Source organism: the organism of the source record quoted next, unplaced genomic scaffold, assembly GCF_019419815.1.
Source record: "Pyrus x bretschneideri cultivar Hongxiangsu unplaced genomic scaffold, Pyrus_bretschneideri_v1 Contig1, whole genome shotgun sequence".
Taxonomy (NCBI): Eukaryota; Viridiplantae; Streptophyta; class Magnoliopsida; order Rosales; family Rosaceae; genus Pyrus; species Pyrus x bretschneideri.
Window position 1 is genome coordinate 10,646,760 of NW_025999390.1, and position 21,198 is coordinate 10,667,957.

A 21,198-nucleotide genomic window follows, 5' to 3' on the forward strand; every position below is an offset into this window, starting at 1 on the left:
ATTTTTAGATCGATATTGTGCAGCTAAACTATCACAGTGTATACATATTGCCGTTACAGGTTTAGGCCATATGGGAACATCCTCCAAAAAATCTCTTAGCCACTTAGCTTCTCCTCCAGCCATATCGAGAGCTATAAATTCCGATTCCATAGTTGATCGGGCTATCATGTTTGTTTAGAAGATTTCCAAGATATTGCTGCTCCTCCCAAAGTAAATACATATCCACTTATGGATTTTGTATCATTATTATCCGATATCCAATTCGCATCAGTAAATCCTTCAAGCATAGGAGGATATCTTGTATAATGCAATCCATAATTCATTGTATGCTTTAAGTATCTCAATACTCGAATTAAAGCTTCCCAATGATCATGCCCAGGATTGCATGTATATCTACTCAGTCTACTCACTGAGTATGCTATATCAGGCCTTGTACAGTTCATAATGTACATAAGACTTCCAATAACTTGTGAGTATTCACGTTGAGATATAGCATCACCTCTATTTTTCTTAAGTTTGCTATTGGCATCAAAAGGAGTAATTGCATCTTTACTTTCCAAATGACCATATTTTCTAAGTGTAGCTTCTATATAATGGGACTGTGTAAGAATATATCCTTCTTGGTTTCTTGTTATTTTTACACCAAGAATAACATCAGCTAATCCAAGATCTTTCATATCGAAACTTGATTTCAATATCTTCTTGGTCCAATTTATTATCTCTTTGTTAGTTCCCATTATAAGCATATCATCTACATATAAACACAACATAACGCAAGCATTATTTTGAGTTTTTGTGTAGACACACTTATCACACTCGTTTATCTTAAAACCGTATGTTATCATAATATGATCAAATTTTTCATGTCATTGCTTTGGAGCTTGTTTAAGCCCATATAGTGATTTCACAAGTTTACAAACTTTGTGTTCTTGACCTTTAACCATAAACCCCTCAGGTTGTTCCATATATATTTCCTCATCTAAGTCTCCATTTAAGAATGCAGTCTTTACATCCATTTGATGTATTTCCATGTTATGGAGTGCAGCTATAGCAATCAACAGTCTTATTGACGTAATTCTCGTTACAGGTGAGTATGTATCAAAGAAATCCAAACCATGTTTTTGACGGTATCCTTTAGCTACCAAACGAGCCTTATATTTGTCAATTGTACCACCAGGTTTTAATTTCTTCTTAAATATCCATTTGTACCCAATTGGCTTATTGCCAGGGGGCAAATCGACTAATTCCCATGTATGATTTTGCATAATGGAATCTATGTCACTGTTAACTGCATCCTTCCAAAATGGAGCTTCAGGAGTGGACATGGTCTCCTTGAATGATTGAGATTCTGTCTCGGTTAATAAGGTCACAAAATCAGGCCCAAAGTCCTTTCGGATTTTTGTCCTTTTACTCCTTCTAGGTTCAAGTTCTTTTTCTTGTTGAACTCTAGACAAGGATGAACCATCATCATGTTCTCTAGGTTCGTCATTGACCTCAGATACATCATCATGTAATCTCTTTTTCAATAAATTAGACTTGCCTATTTTGTATGGAAATATATCCTCAAAAAATATTGCATTTATAGATTCTATAATAGTATTGACATGTATATCACTGACTTCGGAATGAAAAACTAAGAATCTATAAGCTGAACTATTAGATGCAAAACCAATAAAAACACAATCTATAGTTTTAGGCCCTAATTTTGTTCTCTTTGGCAATGAGACTTGTACTTTTGTCAGGCAACCCCACACTTTAAGCAATTTAAACGTTGGGGTTCTTCCTTTCCATAATTCATATGGTGACTCCTTTCTCGTTTTAGGTCGAATTCGATTCAAAATTTTATTTGCAGTAAGTAAAGCTTCACCCCACAAATTGTGTGGAAGCCTAGAGCTATTCAACATAGAATTGATCATGTCTTTAAAAGTCCTATTTTTCCGTTCGGCAACACTGTTTTGTTGTGGTGTATAAGGGGCTGTTGTTTGATGAATTATGCCATGTGTGGCACAAAATTCAGCAAAGGTATGAGATTCATATTCTCCTCCCCTATCGGACCTTAAGACTTTAATCTTCTTGTTAAGTTGATTCTCAACTTTTGCCTTATATGTCTTAAACATATCCAATGTCTCATCTTTACTATGAAGTAAATAAACATAACAATACTTACTGAAATCATCTATAAATGTTACATAATAGTTCTTTCCACCACGAGTTGGATATGATCTAAAATCACACAAGTCACTATGAATTAAATCTAATAAATCATTGGATTTTTCATGCACTGATTTAAAGCATTGACTCGCAAATTTCGATTATGTACAAGTCTCACATTTAACATTATCTAGATAATCAATTTTGGGCAGCAAACCTAAATTATGCATTCTAAAAAGTGAACGAAAATTTACATGTCCTAACCTAGAGTGCCATAAATTAGACGAATCAACAATATAAGCAGAAGCATTATTTATTTCATTCATAGCATTAGCAAGTACATTTAGTTTGAATAATCCATCAGCAAGTTAACCCTTCCCTACAAACATTCCCCCTTTAGTTAGTACAAACTTATTGGACTCAAAAACTAGTTTGAATCCTTTATTACTAAGGATAGGACCAGAAACAAGATTCTTCCTTATATCGGGGACAAGCAGCACATCAAGGAGGGTTAATTCCTTTTCAGAAGTGAATTTTAGAACACATTTCCCTATTCCAGCCACAACAGATGCAGATGCATTTCCCATAAACAGCTGCTCGTTTCCTTCGATTTTCTAGTACGAAGAGAACATATTTCTGTCACCACACACATGGTGAGTTGCATCTGTATCTATCCACCAATCAGCGTGATCAGATACAAGGTTGATTTCAGAAATCATTGCAGCTAAGGCATCCACATTGTTTTCAAACAGGTTCGCGCGGTTGTTGTTGCCTTGATTTACAGGACCTTGATCCCTTCGATGGCGACATTCTTGAGCCCTATGGACTTGTTTTCCACAAACCCAGCAACTTCCCTTGATTTTCTTGAAGTCTTTGCCTTTCGCAGCAAGGGCAAAGTGTTTTTCCTTCTTCTTAGTTTTCTGGAACTTCAGCCTTTGCTTTGATGAACTTCCTTCAACAACATTCGCCTTGGCTTCCATACTCGAAACCAGGCCCTTCTCATTCTTTCTGTTATCTTCCTCTATTCTCAGCCTGACAATGAGATCCTCAAGCGTCATCTCCTTACGTTTGTGCTTAAGATAATTCTTGAACTCTTTCTAAGAAGGTGGCAGTTTTTCTATAAAGGACGCCACTTGGAAAGACTCATTGATTATCATCCCTTCAACATGAATGTCATGGATGATTTTCTGGAGATCTTCAGTTTGAGAAACAACAGACTTGAATCCACCATTTTGTAGTCCAAAAATTTGCCCACGACAAATTTCTTCAAACCAGCATCCTCGGTTTTATATTTTTTCTCAAGTGATTCCTAAGGTTCCTTGGCTGTTTTGCATACTATATAGACATCATACAATGAATCATCTAATGCATTGAGAATATAGTTTCTGCAGAGGAAATCATTATGATTCTAGGCATCTATAGCTGTTAAAGTTTCTGTAGAAAAAATATTTTCTCCATCTGCAGTAGGTACAGTCTCGCGCAGAACATTAGCCAAATTCAAGGTTGTCAAATAGAACATCATTTTCTGCTGCCATCTTTTGAAGTCTCCGCCCTTAAATTTCTCAGGCTTCTCAGAATGAGGTTTAGTTCTCGATTGTTCCATACTGTTCGAAGATTGTTGGAGAACAATTTAGAACCAATAAATAACAGAAATACAGTACCGAAATACTTATACTTTATTATTAAAAAATACTTGCAATACAGAATGCAATTATACAATAAATACATAAACTAATATAAAAATATCAATGATACTAACTTGATCACAGAAGGTAGAGGCTAGCGTAAAAGCTATGTCCTTCGAACAGTATTTTCGTCCCACTCTTGTGCTTGTGGTTCTACAACGTCTGCTCGACCAAGATACAACTACCTAATTCTACAACCCGCACTGGATTATAGAACTCTAGCGAATTGCTTTGTGTGTTTACTCTCTGGAAATTTTGTACGGAAGATAAGGAGGAAGAAAAGATGATTCTCACTTGGATACTGTGATTGCAAATATATAGGCTGTTTCACACCCTTTCAAATACCTATTCAGTGTATTTGAAAGTACACAACTCTTTCTAATAGCTGTGTCTTTTAATCAAAACGTACAACTCTTTCTAATAGATGTGTCTTTTAATCAAAACGTTTTTTAATTAATAAATTAATTAAAAAACTTAATCCGAAAATTAAAATTAATGAATCTGATTAATTTTAAATTTTAAGGCCCCAAGTGCCCTAAGACCCAAGGCCCTTGTCTTGATTAATTAATATTAATTGTATTTAGGCTATATTATATTCAAACCTAATTCACACAATCATAAGGCCCAAGCCTTCAATCCATTTCCAAATGGTCCAAGTTCTAATTACTAAAAAGAAGAAACAAGCCTATATAAAGGCTAGTAAAAAAAAATACTGTTGACCAATGTGGGACAAGATGGTCTCAAACTAGTCTCAAACTCCTACATGCCTTAGCAGTTAACATTACTCAGTCAGAATGTTACATGTGTGGCTTGTTAGGTTCCCAAAAGCCAATAAGCAAAAGGCCTTGGATTGTGGTTGGATGTTGGCCAAATTTTAGAATATGGGATAGAAGAAGACTACATAAACAACATTATGCAGAACATAACTGGTTAGGAATTATTTTATATTTTTATAGTTTGAGTAAGATAAGGAACAAGCATATCTGGCTTGGATTATATTGGCAGCGATTCAAAGGAGGAGAAAAAATGGAAGATATGAGAAGATAGCACGGGCAACATATTTAACCTAATATAGATGATTGACAAAGATTCAAATACTTTCGTGATAATGAATATGAGTCACTTTTCTTTTAATTTAGTGAGAACTGTATGCAATATATGATTGAACTATAAAAAAAAATTTGAATAGGAGTTAAGATAAGTTAAAAATCTAATGTGGTATTATTTCAATTTTATGATTTAAAATGTACATGTGAGTATCTCACTCATTACGTGACACTATAACCATAAGAGTAACGAAGGACTACCTTAAAGTGTTAAAGTTTTTTGGCAACACCTTTAAAGTGTTAATGTTAATGGTGCCAAAGGCAAATATCAAATCCTAATAATTGTAAAAATGGTTGTTGATAATATGTTCATGTTCTTTGTCCAATAGGGTTTTTGAGAGGGAGAGATGTGAAAGGTTGTTGCTGAAGATGGTCTCACTCATCACAACCAATAGTTATCTTCGAAATTTCTTATCAACAAAAGAAGTGATGTTGAAAACTAAAGCAACTTCAACCAAAATAAAAGGAAATTTGAGAGGGAAAACAATAATAAAAATATAACGCAAGGACAAATTTATGAGGAGGAGGAAGAGGGCGAAAGAAAGAGACTAAGAGCGTGAAATTTGATAAAATACAAGCATCAAAATTTCCACTAGATACAAATTATATTTGATCAAATTTATGTTGCAATCACATATGTAGCTAATAAAAATAATAATTGTGATAAAAACATAGCGAATTATCCGATCTACGGTAATTTTCTTTTGTAATTGTGTAAGGTAACTTCTTATTATATTAACACATATTTACAATGCATTTAGCATAGTAAAATGAGAAGAAACCTTTTTACTCCTAAGTCGTGAGGACTGAAGGAAGCAAATCAGATTTCGACCCGAGAATTCGAGCCTTGGTGTCCGGAAAAAATTCTGTTCCGGGCAATTCTGTGACCTCTCCATTTTCAGTAACTGCAATGGGGTAGCTAAGCAAATGCCCTGGCAAGTCACCATCCAATGTGTCACATGAATAAAGGTCCCAATGCTGGTCTGCAATTTGGTTCACCTTTCTTATGCATTCCACATTTTGTGGTTCAAGAAAGATGTCATTAAGCAGGCCCAAGTGTTCATACCACAATGACATTCTGAGGCCATGAATTTGTCCCCGGGCTGGCTTTCCGGTGGATAGATGATAGGGTTGGTAGGCCCCCATGGCAATCTCCGAATCCCTGGCTCCATCCATTGATCTTTGGTTGATGTTTGCGGACCCAATGATTATGTACTCATCATCAACTGCAAATTATGCAACGCATTTCAGACACTTGAATCAGTATATGTTTGTCCTGTATACAAATCCATGATTCTATTGTAGGGACGTCCACTTCTTCTTTAAGAACGGATGTTTCGAGAAAATCTCACTTATTATCAACTTTGTTCTACTTTGATCCGTTTATTGAAAAAGAGTTGATAATTTAGAGTTCATAATCACGCTTTGGAGCTTTGATTTCAGGTTTCAAGTATTACATTTGGGGCGAATATGAAGTTCGGAACCTAAACTAGAAATGATAAACCAACCCAAGATTAGAATCTAAATTTTAAGCTCTACCTGATGATTCTACACCCTTAGAACAATCAACTATGTTAATAAAAAGGAACAAAACTGAAGAAAATTGAGTAGAAGTGAGATTTTCTCAATGCGTGTTTTCTTTAAGTTAAATTAAAAGTTAGAACAATTAATTAAGAAGAACGCAATATAAGACTGGCTTACCTATCATCACCTTGGCATGAACATAGATCATGAACCGCCTTGCTTGTTGTGCTCGACTGTAATCTGATCCATGTTCTGGTTTTTCCGGAGGTTCATATTCTCCGGGTAGCTTCTTCTCGTGGTTACCAAGGCAAAAGAATGCCAAATAATCCTTAGGGTTTGCCTCAATCCCCTTGACTTTGAGAGTTTGAACAATGTCCCTATACATCATGTCCATCGTCATCCTCTGCCAATGCAACATTGCCTGAGCGGTTTGGCTTTCCGGGATGCCCTCTGGCCACATTGGCATCACAATGTAAACTGTAAATCTTTCTCCGGCTTCAATCTTACTAACAATCTTTAGTGACAGTTCCTTTGGGATCAGATGCAAAGCACCAACCTCCTCAACTTTTAGGGTAGCATAATCTGAATGCCATCCGAAAGAGCTTCCAAGAAAGTACTGATTTTCGATGTAGATAAAAGACTTTGCGCACCGAATGGCATTGATGTAAGCATCCTGAATGCTTCGATCAATCACGTGATCTTTCCCGGTGACAAGGCCTGCCCTGGCAGCATCTTCGGGGGAGTCAGGGAATCCGAATGCAGCTCCTCCATCGATGGAGCGAAACAGCTGAACATTCCATGTATCATGGTCTTGAGGGGACATAACCGGAGATGGTGGTATAAATGTGTCATCAAGCTCTCTGAGTTCAACAAGCAAGTCCTTCCCACCTTGCTTCCTCCACCTTTGCTCAAAATTGAATAAGACGTCCCACGCAATAGGCCCTTCCAACTGACAATGTATGTCGTGCCAAGGCTCCCTTGGACCACCTTTCGTGATCGAAGCGCCCCCAAAATTAGGCTGATGGAGATCATTCTTGTGTGTTGTGTCTAAAGTCCTGAAAATGGGATGTGAAGGTGTGTCATATCTTCCATCACAAAGATCAATGCCACCAATGAAGCTCACAATCCTCCTCTTTTCCAACCTTCCTCCATTAGGCAATTCACTGTCCACCACGACAATCTTCTGGTGATGCGTAAACATGGTGGACACCTGTAAATCCTTGACAATGCTATTCCCGTTGTCAGGGTTTCGGGGACACAACACGCAATGAACTGCTGTGTTGTGGAAGTAACTTTCAGTGTCTTCATCATGAGTAGCCATCACTCCATCTCTCTTTAGCAACTTCACTGAAGTTCTGTCATCCCACACAAGCATTAGGACTTTCACTCCTTCATCTGCCTTCTTCTTAAGAAGCTCTCCGAGGGTCAAATCACCTCCCGGGATTTGCCTCTTTGGGTCCCTTACTAATGTGATTTTAGTACATACAGACCAACCTGCTATGTATATCAAGTGTTTTGCATTAGAAATGCCATTAAAAATGTCTTCCCAGCATCGGTGCGGTTCATAACACTTGGAACCAGCAAGAGGGATTTGTGGGGTGAAATTTTCAGGGACATGAGCATCTTGATAAAGGGTAACTCTGCAACCATTCCTCTGAGTGAAAAATGTGTATGGAACTCCTTGGAATTCAGGACTTCTTATTCCACGAGACCAATTCGACTCCTGGTTTACGTTAAAGAAACGCAACTTCACGTGAATTTTTGAACGTCCATGCAGAGGTTTGTTGTGATAGATGATCCTAACCCATCTATCTATTACTTCGCTGTTGAGGAGTTCCGCAGCCGGCATGTGAGCCCTTCCGATCACTTTGGTCCCGAAAGCATTGTCTTCTTTAATGGAGAAAACAACATTTGAAGTCATGTGTGCACAGTAAATATGAAAAGATTCACACCACAGGGGATTTTTCGTTGAGTTTTCAAGCAGTCTAGTTCGTCCGACTCTTACATTTTCCAAATCAATTGTTGCATAGAGTCTGGAACCTTTCCCAAACCCTACTGACTCTCCAAGAAACTGCAATGAAATTGAATCATGACATTTACTGAAGTTAGATTTCTCACATTACATTTAGCAAGTCAAAGGAGGTCACACAACCCGTTGAGGATTTTTTTTTTTTTTTTTTGTCTGAAATTGTGAAAGTACCAAGATAAAATTCAAATAGAAAGAAGTGCATGTGACATTTTTAGAGTGTCGATAACAATACTCTGAAACTAACAGCGAGCTTTTTAAGCAAAAATCAAAATGTTTAGTTAGTAAAATGTTGCAAAATGAAATTTAAGTGGTCAAGCATCACATAAGTCCAAAATCGGGTAGCATTATTATAATTTATCATAAAAATCAATAATGCCATGGCGACTTGCGGGTCATTTATGGGCATAGATCAAGGTGCCATTATTGACTCAAGGTTGAAAATGTCTTGTAATTAGGATGATGGTTAGTTGCAGCCACTTTGCAGGACGAAATCACACAGCCAAACATGGAAGTTCGATTATATCATGGAGAATTTTTCAGAAAAAAATTGTATTCCACAATCAAATTTGATAATTGATATTTCAAATAAGTGTTTTCACATATACTCTTCTTCTTTTTGAAGAAATGATTCATCGGAATATGCTACTATCACCTCTCATGCGGAAATAAAACTAACGTTGAATACACCATAATAATTTATTGCACAAGAAAATAATTAGAAATTTTGGATCATGATTGAATTGTTAGAGATAATAATATATGAATCTAAAGCAAAACAAGTTTAAAGGAAAAATAAATTATGACTTGATCATCAAGTTTTGAGAAGGAAAAATTAAAAACTGAAATAACACGATAAACAACACAGTTCAGAGAGAAAAGGGACAAAGAGATTTATACCTTGCAGAAGAAAATGCAGCAACCACCAGCCATGAGCCTGTCAACCTCGTAGATGGTTGCATGGAGAACTCCATGCAGTAGCACTGGTTTCGCCGCCATATCGATCCCTAGAACTGTATCCGCAAATCGAACACAGGCTAGCTAGCAGATTCGGCAATCAACTAAATCACAAGTATCTTTTATGCTGCTGAACAAAAATGAAGCATTAATTAGCTCGCAAGGAACAAGAAGTTCTAAATTTTGGAACAAAAGGTGAGACCAAGAACATACAAGTCAAACCAAATCACGAAAAATAACAAATGAGATTGTATTGAGTTGTCACTTCCTGAAAATATTGTCTACATATATATACAGACATAATATTAATATATGGGTATATTGTATGAAACAAGTCTGAATTGAAGCATGGTGGAGAAAAATGAAGATAATGTATGTGTATATTTCCGAGTGGTTTCGTTTTATTTTTCTGTTATTTTGGAGTGGTTGCGTTCGAAACAATTGTGAACAGAATAAAAATACTAAGATATGCAGTGGTGGTGCAGGTAAACAGCCACGCAATAGGATTAGCATGTTATCAAATGGCGGAGATTACGTTAAATTCCTATTTAAAATTCAAAATTTGCTCTAGTTTTGACTACCATTTTGGATAAACATTCTATCCTAACCGTCGCATTCAAATTTTGAGGCTTCTTAACAACAAATATGTTGCTGAAAAAGGTGATTAGTATGATGGAAAACGTATTAGGTACGATAATTCTAAAATGTATTAGGTATGATAATTGTACCGCGTGATCATATAAATTATGTGATACAATTCATTGTGTCAACCTGTTATCTGAAATTATTCTTGACTTTTGTATGTTTATTGAAATATGATGTATCAAAATTATTTAAATTCCGAGTTTTCTTTGTGTTTAACACTTAAAATTTAATTATAAAAAAATGTGAGGTCTATGAAAAAATTCGTAATCCAATTAATACTTGAAAAATTAGAAGTCAAATCAACTGACGGAAACATGCCAAGTTGAGGAAACATGAATAAATAAACCTTCTAGTTGATCACAAAGGCTTTTATTTAAGGTGCCAAATTGCAAATTAATTAATTTTCTGCAGCTGATTTTGAGGGTCAATCTGTGATTGTTCTTACAGGGACGTGAGCGAGCCAACCAGCCTTAATTAATTGATTACGTTTGTGAGATACTCATACATCTGAAAATTCATGAAATTCAGCCTGATTGGCTGCAGGTTGCAAAACATTTTCCATATCATTGAGAATTGTTCGCCACAAATTAGCTAAAGCAACAGTTGTTTTGTTCATCTTTACGAACAGGTAAGTGAAAAATGTGTACAGAATCGTGCGTGTTGGTATTGGATTTACAGGGACAAAGACGAACGATATGAAGATGGGTTCATAACTAAGATCCCGAGCTACATGGAGAAGATGTTCGATGTTAATATCTGGATAGCGCTGCATAAGTATTAAGTTTGCCACAAAATCACCACTTAACAGTCTACTTTTCATGCATAGCAGCATTGCGCAACAAATTTTTAGAACCATATCCTGCAGAAGTTGTTTTTTGAAGAAATCAGTGTTTGTTCATAACGGCGCATCATCAAACTAAAATTGACAAAAAATAAGAGGAAAGCTGATTGCCATACTGACTACTGGGTTACTAGCACGCAGAGAGATGGGGAGGGAGATATACCTGCGCACCAAAAAGGGCTGCTCAGTAGTGAATCCCAAATTCTCATGATGGTTTGGAAGTTGAATTCTCGTGTAAGTAGTAATGTGATCCATCTGAATCCAAAGTATTGCTGTTTCACCTGTAAGGGAGGGCATTTTTTAAAAAGCCACGAAGTTAGGCGCAACACAATCTGTTGAAAATGGCATCTTAGTTCACCACAAAAATGCGAAAAAATGGTTAAACTGAATCTTGTAATTCGCTCTGATATAATTTTACCTTTGTAGACTTGTATTGAACTCAAGATGCTTCCACAGTTCCTCACCGTTGGCTTTCAATAACTCTGACAAGCGGACAGAGCACAGAGTATACAAACACCACTGTTATCCAGTTCGCAAAAGTGATCCACTGAGCCACTCAAGAGTCGAACAAAACAAGAGAAGCTATCTGCTTCTGCATTTACCTGCAGAACGAAACCATCCTGCAGCTTTGCTTCTTTTTACACTCGGACAATATATGCAAGTTATGTCAAACATTTATAAGACAAAAACATTTAAATGTTTCCAGGCAATTCTCTTACCGCATTTTGCTCATTCGTGTCAGTACTAAGGACATAGTATAATGGCGCCAAGACCTCATTCATGCCTTGCACATAGCGGATTGCTGCATTTAATTTGCAAGTAGCAGAAGAATGCTTCTCATTGATTCCTTAAAAGGGAAATGCAGCAAAGATCCAGTTAGTGACACCGTCAGTCATCTACTTGCTGGACATGTGAGACAAACACACACAAGGAGCTAACTTAAGAAATATTTTATTTTGTGGGAATCGTATACCCTGTGTTTCCCACTGAATGATAAATCCCATGAGAAGAATTTCAGATCCGGGTGTGTTCGTTTCAAATCACGGTCTATCTGTTCTACAATCTCTGTATGCTCTAAATAAACATGTAGCAGGATTAACGTCACCTAATCGTACCGAAGGCAGCCAAGATACAGCCTTATAATGAACAAGGCATTTTACCAGAAAGTATTGATGCCAAACACTAGCCTTACCAAGGCTTAAAGGGTGATCTTCCTCCGAAATTTCATATCGCTTCAGCGGTGCATCAACATTGCCGTCAGCAGGCCGATTGCAATAACTGAAATCACCAAATTTTCTCGTGGTGATTTGTGACTGCCTAGATTCAAGATTTTGATTAGTGCATAATAAACACTAACAAAATTATTGCTTCTGATGAATAGCTATTGTTCTGTAAAATACAAACCTATGTAAATAATTGCTACTGTACAGTTTGTTCACTAGGAAACTTGGCGAGCATCTTACAGGACTCAGGAGGAGCTCCTCTTTAAGCTTGGCATATTTTTGTCGGTTTTCAATCCATTCTTTTTCCCATAAATCCCAGGAAGGAGGTAGATAACCCAAGAGCAGCTGTGTGCATGAAATGTAAGGACAATCATTAAATATATACACGCATCTAAATTATCAGTCAACAAGTTACTTGTCATCGCTAGCCTTTTGTTGTTCAAAGGTTTGAAAATTCAATACACACACACTGATATACACATACGCATAGAAAACAAAACAACACATTCACCTCAGAAACCAAGACTGAGGAACCCTTTCCTAAGTAATACTTGTGGTCTGAACTCTTAAGATTTGTTAATCTAGTAGAAAAAAACAACAGTAACAAAGTTTACATTGCAGAAGCAGCTAGTGAAACAAAGTCAGTACCTTCCACGTCATTGCATGCAAAACTCCTCCATCCGGAAGCCCAGAGCGAGCGGTTCTCTGTAACTTTTCCAAATTTATCTCTGGCTGAGAAAGCTAATTGGAAAAGAAAAATAGATAAAAATCCTAAAGCAGAAAATTACCTGGACAAAGAATAAAAGAAGAATACAAACAACAAATTGTAATGCCCGATATGTGTTGAAACTCAGAATCCAGTGAGGGAAAACTGTTAAAGAGAGAGAAGGAGAGAATTCTAGAGAGAGAGAGAGAGAAATATAATTGTGGTTATTCATTCATTCAACAGAACCATACATAAGCTATTTGTACATAAATATCCTATCCCAAATGTATGTGCTAGCTCAGCATAATACAAATAACTAATCACTACACATCACAAGCTTAACAGCTGAGTAAGAATCTAATCTGGTGGTGGTTTTGATACATTGCTGCTATGTGAGGATGTACTCTTAACACACCCCCTCAAGTTGAAGGAAGGTGATCGAACTAATAGCTTGGAAGTAAGAGCAGCAAATTGATCAGCAACCAAAGACTTGGTTTTCACCAAGTAACATCTGCAATTTGGAGAAGTGAAGTAACATGTTGTACACCAATATGACCAAGTAAAACTTTTTCTCGGATGTAGTGATAGTCTATTTCAACATGCTTGGTTCGAGCATGAAAAATAGGATTGAATGCAAGAGCAGTGGCACTTTTGTTATCACAGTAGATGATCGGTGTCTTGAGCAAAGGGACGGATATATCTTGCAGAATCTTGCACACCCAAGTTAACTTAGCAACAGTATTTGCAAGAGACCTATACTTAACCTCTGTTGATGATCTAGCAAATGTGGCTTGTTTCTTAGCACTCCAAGAGATTAGATTAGGACCTAAGAACACACAATAGCCATTGGTGGATCTTCTATCCACAGGGCAACTTGCCCAATCTACATCAGACCAAGCAATGAGACATTGAGTGCCTTTAGTGAACCAAAGTCCTGAATCAACAGTGCCCTTGAGATATCTCAGGATGCGCTTGACTGCCTGTAGATGAATGGTTCTTGGAGAATGCATATATTGGCAAACTTGATTGACAACAAAGGCTAAATCAAGCCTGGTCCAAGTTAGATATTGTAAAGCACCAACTGTGGACCTATAATGAGTGAGATCAGATAATAGTGTGCCTAAGTGATCCAGTTTGGAAGTAGACATAGGTGTTGCACAAGGTTTAGTTCCAAGCGTATCTGTCTCTCTGAGCAAGTCTAATGCATACTAAGACTGATGCATAAGCAAGCCCTTGTTGATCTTTGAACTTCAATGCCTAAAAAATAGTGAATATCTCCCAGATCCTTAACAGGGAACAAAGCTTGCAGTTTGGATATGGTAGATTGACACTCAATAGTTGAACTTCCAATGATGATTATATCATCAACATAGACCAATATAAAAGTAATAGAAGTATCCCTTTTAATAAAGAGACTGGTATCATAACATGATGAACTGAATCCCAGAGAAAGAATAGCATTGTAGAAAGCTTCATACCAAGCTTGAGGAGCTTGTTTAAGACCATAGAGTGATTTCCTAAGCTTGCAGACATGATGAGGTTTGTAAGGATCTACAGAACCAGGGGGCTAAATCATATGTACATCTTCCTTTAAATGACCATGGAGGAAGGCATTACTTACATCAAGTTGATGTATAAACCAATCATAGTTAACAGCAATGGAGAGTAAGATCCTAATAGTAGTAGGCTTTGCAACTGGACTAAAGGTTTCTGAGAAGTCCAAGCCTTCCTGTTTTGTGCTTAACTTTGAAAACCCATTTGCAGCCTATAAGATTGTAATTTGAATTATTAGGAACTAATTCCCAAGTTCTAGTGGACTACAATGCTTGGAACTCAGATTGCATAGCTTTCATCCAGTGAGAGTGCTTAGAGCCTTGGAGAAAAGTCGATGGAGTAGTGGGTAACTTGGTAAGAGAATCAACTAAAGATGGGAGTTGGTGTTTAGTAGCAGTGAACACCTTGGGTTTATGAATACCTGCCTTTGCTCTTGTAATCATACGGTGATTATTGACAAGAGTTGGAGGATGGAATGATGATGACTGAGATGAATCTGATGTAGATAAGGTAGTGGGAGATGCTCCTGTGCTAGAAGATGTAGCTAGAGAGTGAATCAAATTTGGACATGAGAAGATGTATTTTGTTGCTCAGAATTGAAAGCTGCAGTTTTTGTTTATTTCTCAGAATGTGACACTGGTAATGGAAGAGAAAGAGAAATAGGAGGATTGGATTGCTGCTGTGAACATGATTGCTCAGATGAAACCAGAGAAGAAAGATGCTTTTAAGGAAATAAGGACTCATCAAACACCACATGTCTTGAGATGTATAGTCTATTGGTGATAGGATCCAAGCACCTATAGCCACTATGATTTAAGCTATAACCTAGAAAAACACATTGTTTACTCTTTGAGTCCAATTTGTCGCTCAAATAAGGCTGTAACCATGGGTAGCAAGCACATCCAGAAGTCTTCAGTGTGTGATACTTAGGAGAAGCATGAAACATGAGTTCCCAAGGACTGATCACAGAAGATTGAGAAGGCAACCGATTAATGAGATAGATATCAGTTTGAAAAGCTTCAACCCAAAACTTTGCAGGTAAACCACTTTGAGATGACAGTGTTCTGCCCATTTCAACAACATGTCGATGCTTTCTCTTTGCACACCCATTTTGCTCAGGAGTGTCAGGGCAACTCAACTGATGGGTGATGCCTTGATCATTAAGAAAACCTTGGAGTGACTTATTCAAGAATTCATCCCCTGTATCTGATCTTATACTTTGAACTTTGAAGTCAAGAAGAGTTTGAATCTTTAAAAGAAATGTCTTGAGAGTAGAGAATACATCATACTTGAAATATAGAGGATAAAGGCAACTATATTTAGTAAAATCGTCCACTATTATTAGATAAAATCTGTAACTAGTACATGAAGATGTGGGGGAGGGACCTCATACATCAGTGTGGAGAACCTGAAGTGGTCTAATGGAAGTACAAGGTAAAGATGAAAATGGGAGCTTAGGAGCTTTCCCAAATTGACATACAGTGCACATTAACTAGTTATTAACAGAACCAATTACAGGGAGATTATTCTTATGCATAACAAAATGTAAAACTCCCCTAGAAGGGTGTCCAAGTCTTTGATGCCAAATATGGATGTCAGCCTTAGCAATTATTAGAGCAATATGAGAGATTGCAATCCCAGAAACACCATTGGAAGCATTCCAGTAGAAGGGGTACAAGCCTCCTTCACTGGGGCCCTAGAAAAGCATCTTCACAATTCTTAGGTCCTTGACATAGAACTCAAAAAGATCAAATGTCAGGGAACACCAATTGTCATAGACAAACTTGTAAACAGATAACAAGTTATGTGATGCATGATGAACTAAAAGGACATTATTCAATTGAAAAGAAGCATTTTTTGTGTGAATGAGGGCAAAACCGGTATTAGAAATGCATAGACCTTTTCCATCACCAACAAAAAGTTGATCACTTCCAGAATAGGGAATGGCAGACTTGAGTATGGAGGGATCAAGTGAGACGTGAAGAGATGCACCACTATCAGTGAGCCAATAGCTAGGAGGTGCAGAAGAAGTCATGGCAGACATTGCTGTGAGAGCTTGAGTGAAAGTGTTTGTTGAGGTGGATGCAAATTGAGAGAGACGATTGCATGTGGGAGTCCAGTGACCATATTGAAGGCATAGCTGGCATTGTACAGAATGACCAGAGAAGGAGGATTGACCAAAGTTTTGGCGAGAAGGACCAGCACCAAGGATACCATTGGAATTGTTGTTGTTCCAGTTGTTAGGTTTGTTTCCCCCAAAATTACGATTCTAATTAGACCGATTTCGATTTCGAAAATTGTTATTGTTCCAGTTGCCTCTGTTCGAGATGTCTCCAGAATTGGCGGATTGAGCAACATAACCATGAAATGGTGCAGTTGATGAGGAAGAGGCTCTGGTTTTACATTTTTGGAGCGAGATTTCTTTGCTCAATAAGAGACCATGAAGTTCATCAGCAGTCACAGATTCATTGCGAGTCTCAATAGAGTCAACAAACGACTCATATTCATCAGGTAGTCTAGACAAGATGTACTCCACACGATCGGATTCAGACAGTGGTTCACCAGCAAAAGCAAGTTTATCAGAGATATCTTTAATTGAATTCAGAAAGTCGGTCATGGAAGAATCACCTTTCTAAATCGTTTGGATCTTCGATCGAAGACTGTGAACATGTGTGCGAGAAGCACCAGAGAAACGTTGTTCAAGAGATTGCCAAAGAGAACGAGAGTCTTCCATGCCAATGGTCAAGGGAAGAAGATCTTCAGAAAGCGTAGAGTTGATCCAAATGGTCAGAATTTGATCGCGCTCACACCAGGCCTCAAAAGAATCATTGAGCACACACTCGCCAGTGGAATTTTGAACAAATTTAGGAGGACACAGGTCCTCACCATTGACGAGTCTAAGAAGCGTGAAACGCTTCAGGACAGAGATGAAGAGACTGCGCCAAGTGATCTAGTTCTGACGATTGAGCTTCGTCGGAACCATTCTAGCGACATTTGCAGTGGATATCGATCCAATTGACATGATCGAGGGGTTGAAGATGTCATTGTGAGGGAGATTCGCTGGGGAATTAGGGTTTGCAGAAGGTTGAGAAGTAGAATTGGAGAAGTTTGCAGCAGTCGTCATATCAAGATTTGTTGGATTGAGATTAGAGAAGCAGCAATCTGTTTGGGAGGTAAGAAAATTCAAGAAACGCTAGGAAGTTTCAAGAAGAGAGGGAAGCACCGAATCAGAGTCGGTTAGACAATTTTGGGAACTCACACGAGAACTTCCCAATGAGTCACCCATCCTGGGATTGCTCTCACGCAAACTCGTTAAAATTCGGAGTTCCGATGGAACCCTAAGCCAATGAGTTCCCAAAAGACCTCATGCTAGGTAGAGATGAGAATATACATATAAGGCTTAGAGGATTCACTTCCATGGCCAATATGGGATGTTACAATCCACCCCCCCTTAAGGGCCCGACGTCCTCGTCGGCACACTTCCGGTCAGGGATTGGCTCTGATACCCAATTGCCACATCCCGACCTGGGTCCCCACCACATCCTAGACTCGACTTCACCGTAGCACGATATTGTCCGCTTTGGGCCCTGACCAAGCCCTTACGGTTTTGTTTCTGGGAACTCAAACTGAAACTTAGAATCCAGAGAGGGAAAACTATTATAGAGAGAGAAGGAGAGAATTCTAGAGAAAGAAATATAATTGTGTTTATTCATTCATTCAACAGAACCATACATAAGGTATTTATACATAAATACCATATCCCAAATATGTGTGCCAACTCAACATAATACAAATAACTAATCACTACACATCACAAGCTTAACAACTAAGTAAGAATCTAATTTGGTGGTGGTTTTGATACATTGCTGCTATGTGAGGATGTACTCTTAACAATATGATCTATATGGTTTCTGCAGAAATGTAGGTAACAACGATCAATAAACTATCAACATTGTCTTGTTTTTTTATTGCAACTCAAACAAAATCCACAAAGGCAAAGGTTCCGAGTGTGGTACTACTGTTTTCCTTCATCCTAAATATCGGCTTACATATTCTAAAGTTACACCTTCCATAGAGAAGTGGACATAGCCATATGTTAACTATAGTTAATATATTATCTATGCATCCAAGTTCAAATTCCCTTCTTAACACTTAGGTTAGTTTTAAGTAAAATGTCTCTTATATACCAAAAAAATTTAAAAATAAAAAATTAAAAAAATAAAAAAATACACCAGTAATGTTAGTTACAAAAAATAAAATAAAATAAAAAGTAAAAATGCAAGATCAGACCTTTTATCATCCGAGGCAATGGCCGCCAACAACGACACGGAGCCCGACACCTCCATTTCGGGTCTCTGCTGGACCCTCATATCCGATTCCCTATCCACCTTCTCATCATCAAAATCCTCATCGTCTTCGTCAATCTCTTTCTCTGCCGGACCCTTACCCGTTTGGCAGAATCGTCTCCAGCTCGTCGCCCGACTCGAACACCAAGTCGGACCCACCATTTTCTTCCTCTTTGTCTTCGAATGCCGCGACCAGGCTGCCAAGCCGGTCCCGGAAAACGCGCTTGGCCTTTTCCAGGAGTTTGAGCTTGCCTTTGAGCATGGCGGACTACGAGTTCACACCGAGTCAAAGGGAATGAGGAGGGTGAGGGGGGGTGGGGAGTGACGAGTCGTAGCTGAACTCGGTGCTGACTCAGTTTCTCGGGTTGTGAAAGAATGGTAGTTACCGTTGAATGTAGGCTGTACGTGGGCCACGTCATGAATGTAGCTTCGGACCCAGATAGGACAGGAAGTTTGGGCTATTTAATTACGATTAAAGGGCACAAGTGGTAGGCCCAAATCTGTCTTTTTATCCTATATGGGTCCAAATTTCTCTGTCCAGTTTGGGGTAGGCCCAAACTACTTATTATCAATTATACACTTTGCTCCTTATCTTTTAAAAAGTTGATAAAGTAAATCTTAAAGTTTAGGCTAATGGTCTCTTCGTCCGTCTAACTATCAAGTTGACTACTATTTTTTCTCGTAACAAATGAAATTATTTTTTGTTTATATGAATGTTGAATTGATGTCATGTGGGTCATGCTTTTAGTGTGATATAAATACAAGCTTGAGAATTCGGCTGAAATGATTCATTTTCAATTTTTTATTGTTTCCAATATTTAATTCATATTCGTTAATATTCAATCAATATATCGTTAGTGTTTGATTGATGTATTGGTAATATTTGAATAATCAATAATTCAACTTGAGATTTGTCAAATTATTATTTTAGTCAACTTTAAAAAAAAAAAAAAAAAAAATTTATCATCGTTAAGGAAAGAGGTGGGGGTTCGAAAGTATTACAATATTTTAGAGGAAGAGGAGTTTCGAAGCTGGACAGATTAGTGAAAACTCAACACTTCATTCACTAAGATATTGAACCACATGCTTTTTTAGTTAATTTCCAATTTCTGTTCTCCTTCGCCATTTATAGACACAAATGAATACATTGATGTTCTTGTTCCCACCAATTCTTTCTGCTATTAGTTGTGACACGAGATGAAAAAGAAAATATCTAACGATGCTTGCTTACCATTCAAGAAAGAAAAGTAATGTAAAACAAAAGAAGATAAATTTAAAAGATATTTGGTGTAGTCTTGCTTAACAAGAAAGGGAAAAGAAAGTATGTGGGACTCTAAAACAGCATTCATCACCTAATTTAATTTTATAAGTAATAAATTAAGGGTGAAATGTGATTTAATCATGCATTGTTGATAATTAGTTTACAAAAATGTGGTGAGAGCCCAGCTGGGGACCCCATATATAGAGAAAACAAGACAGTTTCAAAGATATAAAGAAATTTGAGCAAAGAAATATTTATGATCAAACCAACTACGTACTAAATGGCTTTTATTTGAAGTCTCCATCGATCACTTTCATACTTTGTAGTTTGCACTTTTGAGGCCAGCACTATATTATATATTTATCTCATAATTTTCATATATCCTTGGAAACTTACGATTATTTACAATCTTTACGTAGGAAAATTGATAAACAAACTGTACACAGTAACTAATTACAAATTTACATAATGCATGAATGCAAGTCTCATTAGGGCTAACAAGATGAGCGGGCGACAATGTTGATATGTCCTATTTATAGGATGTATTACTTGAAAAATGATGCACGAGTTATAATTTTTTTTACATGCTATATATACCACCACATAACGTTATTTTAAATATGCCGAAAAATCTATTACGTAAGAGTTTGACGTTAGAAGCTCGATCGATTCACAGAAAAGTTCATGACATTGATGATGTTTCTTTCTTAATCAACTGCAACATATATGTTTGACGGATAACTAATGATGTCAACTAAATTTCATAGAAAAGTTCATGACACTAGTCGTACAAAACATTGATGATGTTTCTTTCTTAATCAACTGCAACATATATGTTTGATGGATAACTAATGATGTTAACTAAATATCTGTTTTGGGAATAATTGTTAAGACGATCATGTGTGCATGGCATCTTATGAGCATCCTTTACCAAAAAAAAAAAAAAGAGTAGAAAGTGACGGTAATGCAACAGCCGACAGAGTTAATTAATTACGATGACAATATTGAGAAATAAGAATAGCAGAAAATTACAACACTCGACATATGCACACCCTAGAAAGGTCTCAATTTCATGCTTTTCTTGTGGAAGACGTAAATGGAGGGCAGAAGCACTGATCATAATATATTAATATATCCCCATGAAGAAGAAAAAATATGTACATAATTAATAAT

At 37.3% G+C, this 21,198-nt stretch overlaps 1 protein-coding gene and 1 pseudogene across 1 annotated transcript; both read right to left on the minus strand.

Annotated features, from left to right (window-relative positions):
- Positions 1 to 5,520: 5,520 nt before the first annotated feature.
- LOC103958326 (phospholipase D alpha 1-like) lies at positions 5,521 to 9,648 on the minus strand. Its single transcript, XM_009370580.2, has 3 exons — positions 9,393 to 9,648; positions 6,644 to 8,537; positions 5,521 to 6,168 (listed from the first exon to the last, which is right to left on the minus strand). Exons 1-3 carry the CDS (start codon positions 9,489 to 9,491, stop codon positions 5,735 to 5,737), a joined length of 2,427 nt encoding a protein of 808 aa, XP_009368855.2. The 5' UTR covers positions 9,492 to 9,648; the 3' UTR covers positions 5,521 to 5,734.
- A 945-nt stretch (positions 9,649 to 10,593) lies between these two features.
- Positions 10,594 to 19,412, minus strand: LOC103939692 (annotated as a pseudogene).
- Between the last annotated feature and the right edge of the window lie 1,786 nt (positions 19,413 to 21,198).

Bases quoted from the DNA above. Each gene is read 5' to 3' on its own strand.
- LOC103958326 (XM_009370580.2), bottom strand. From the start codon at position 9,491: ATGGCGGCGAAACCAGTGCTACTGCATGGAGTTCTCCATGCAACCATC. The intron at 8,538-9,392 runs GTATAAATCTCT...ATTTCATTGCAG, and splicing joins GCTGCATTTTCTTCTGCAAG to TTTCTTGGAGAGTCAGTAGG. The intron at 6,169-6,643 runs GTAAGCCAGTCT...CATAATTTGCAG, and splicing joins TCATGCCAAGGTGATGATAG to TTGATGATGAGTACATAATC.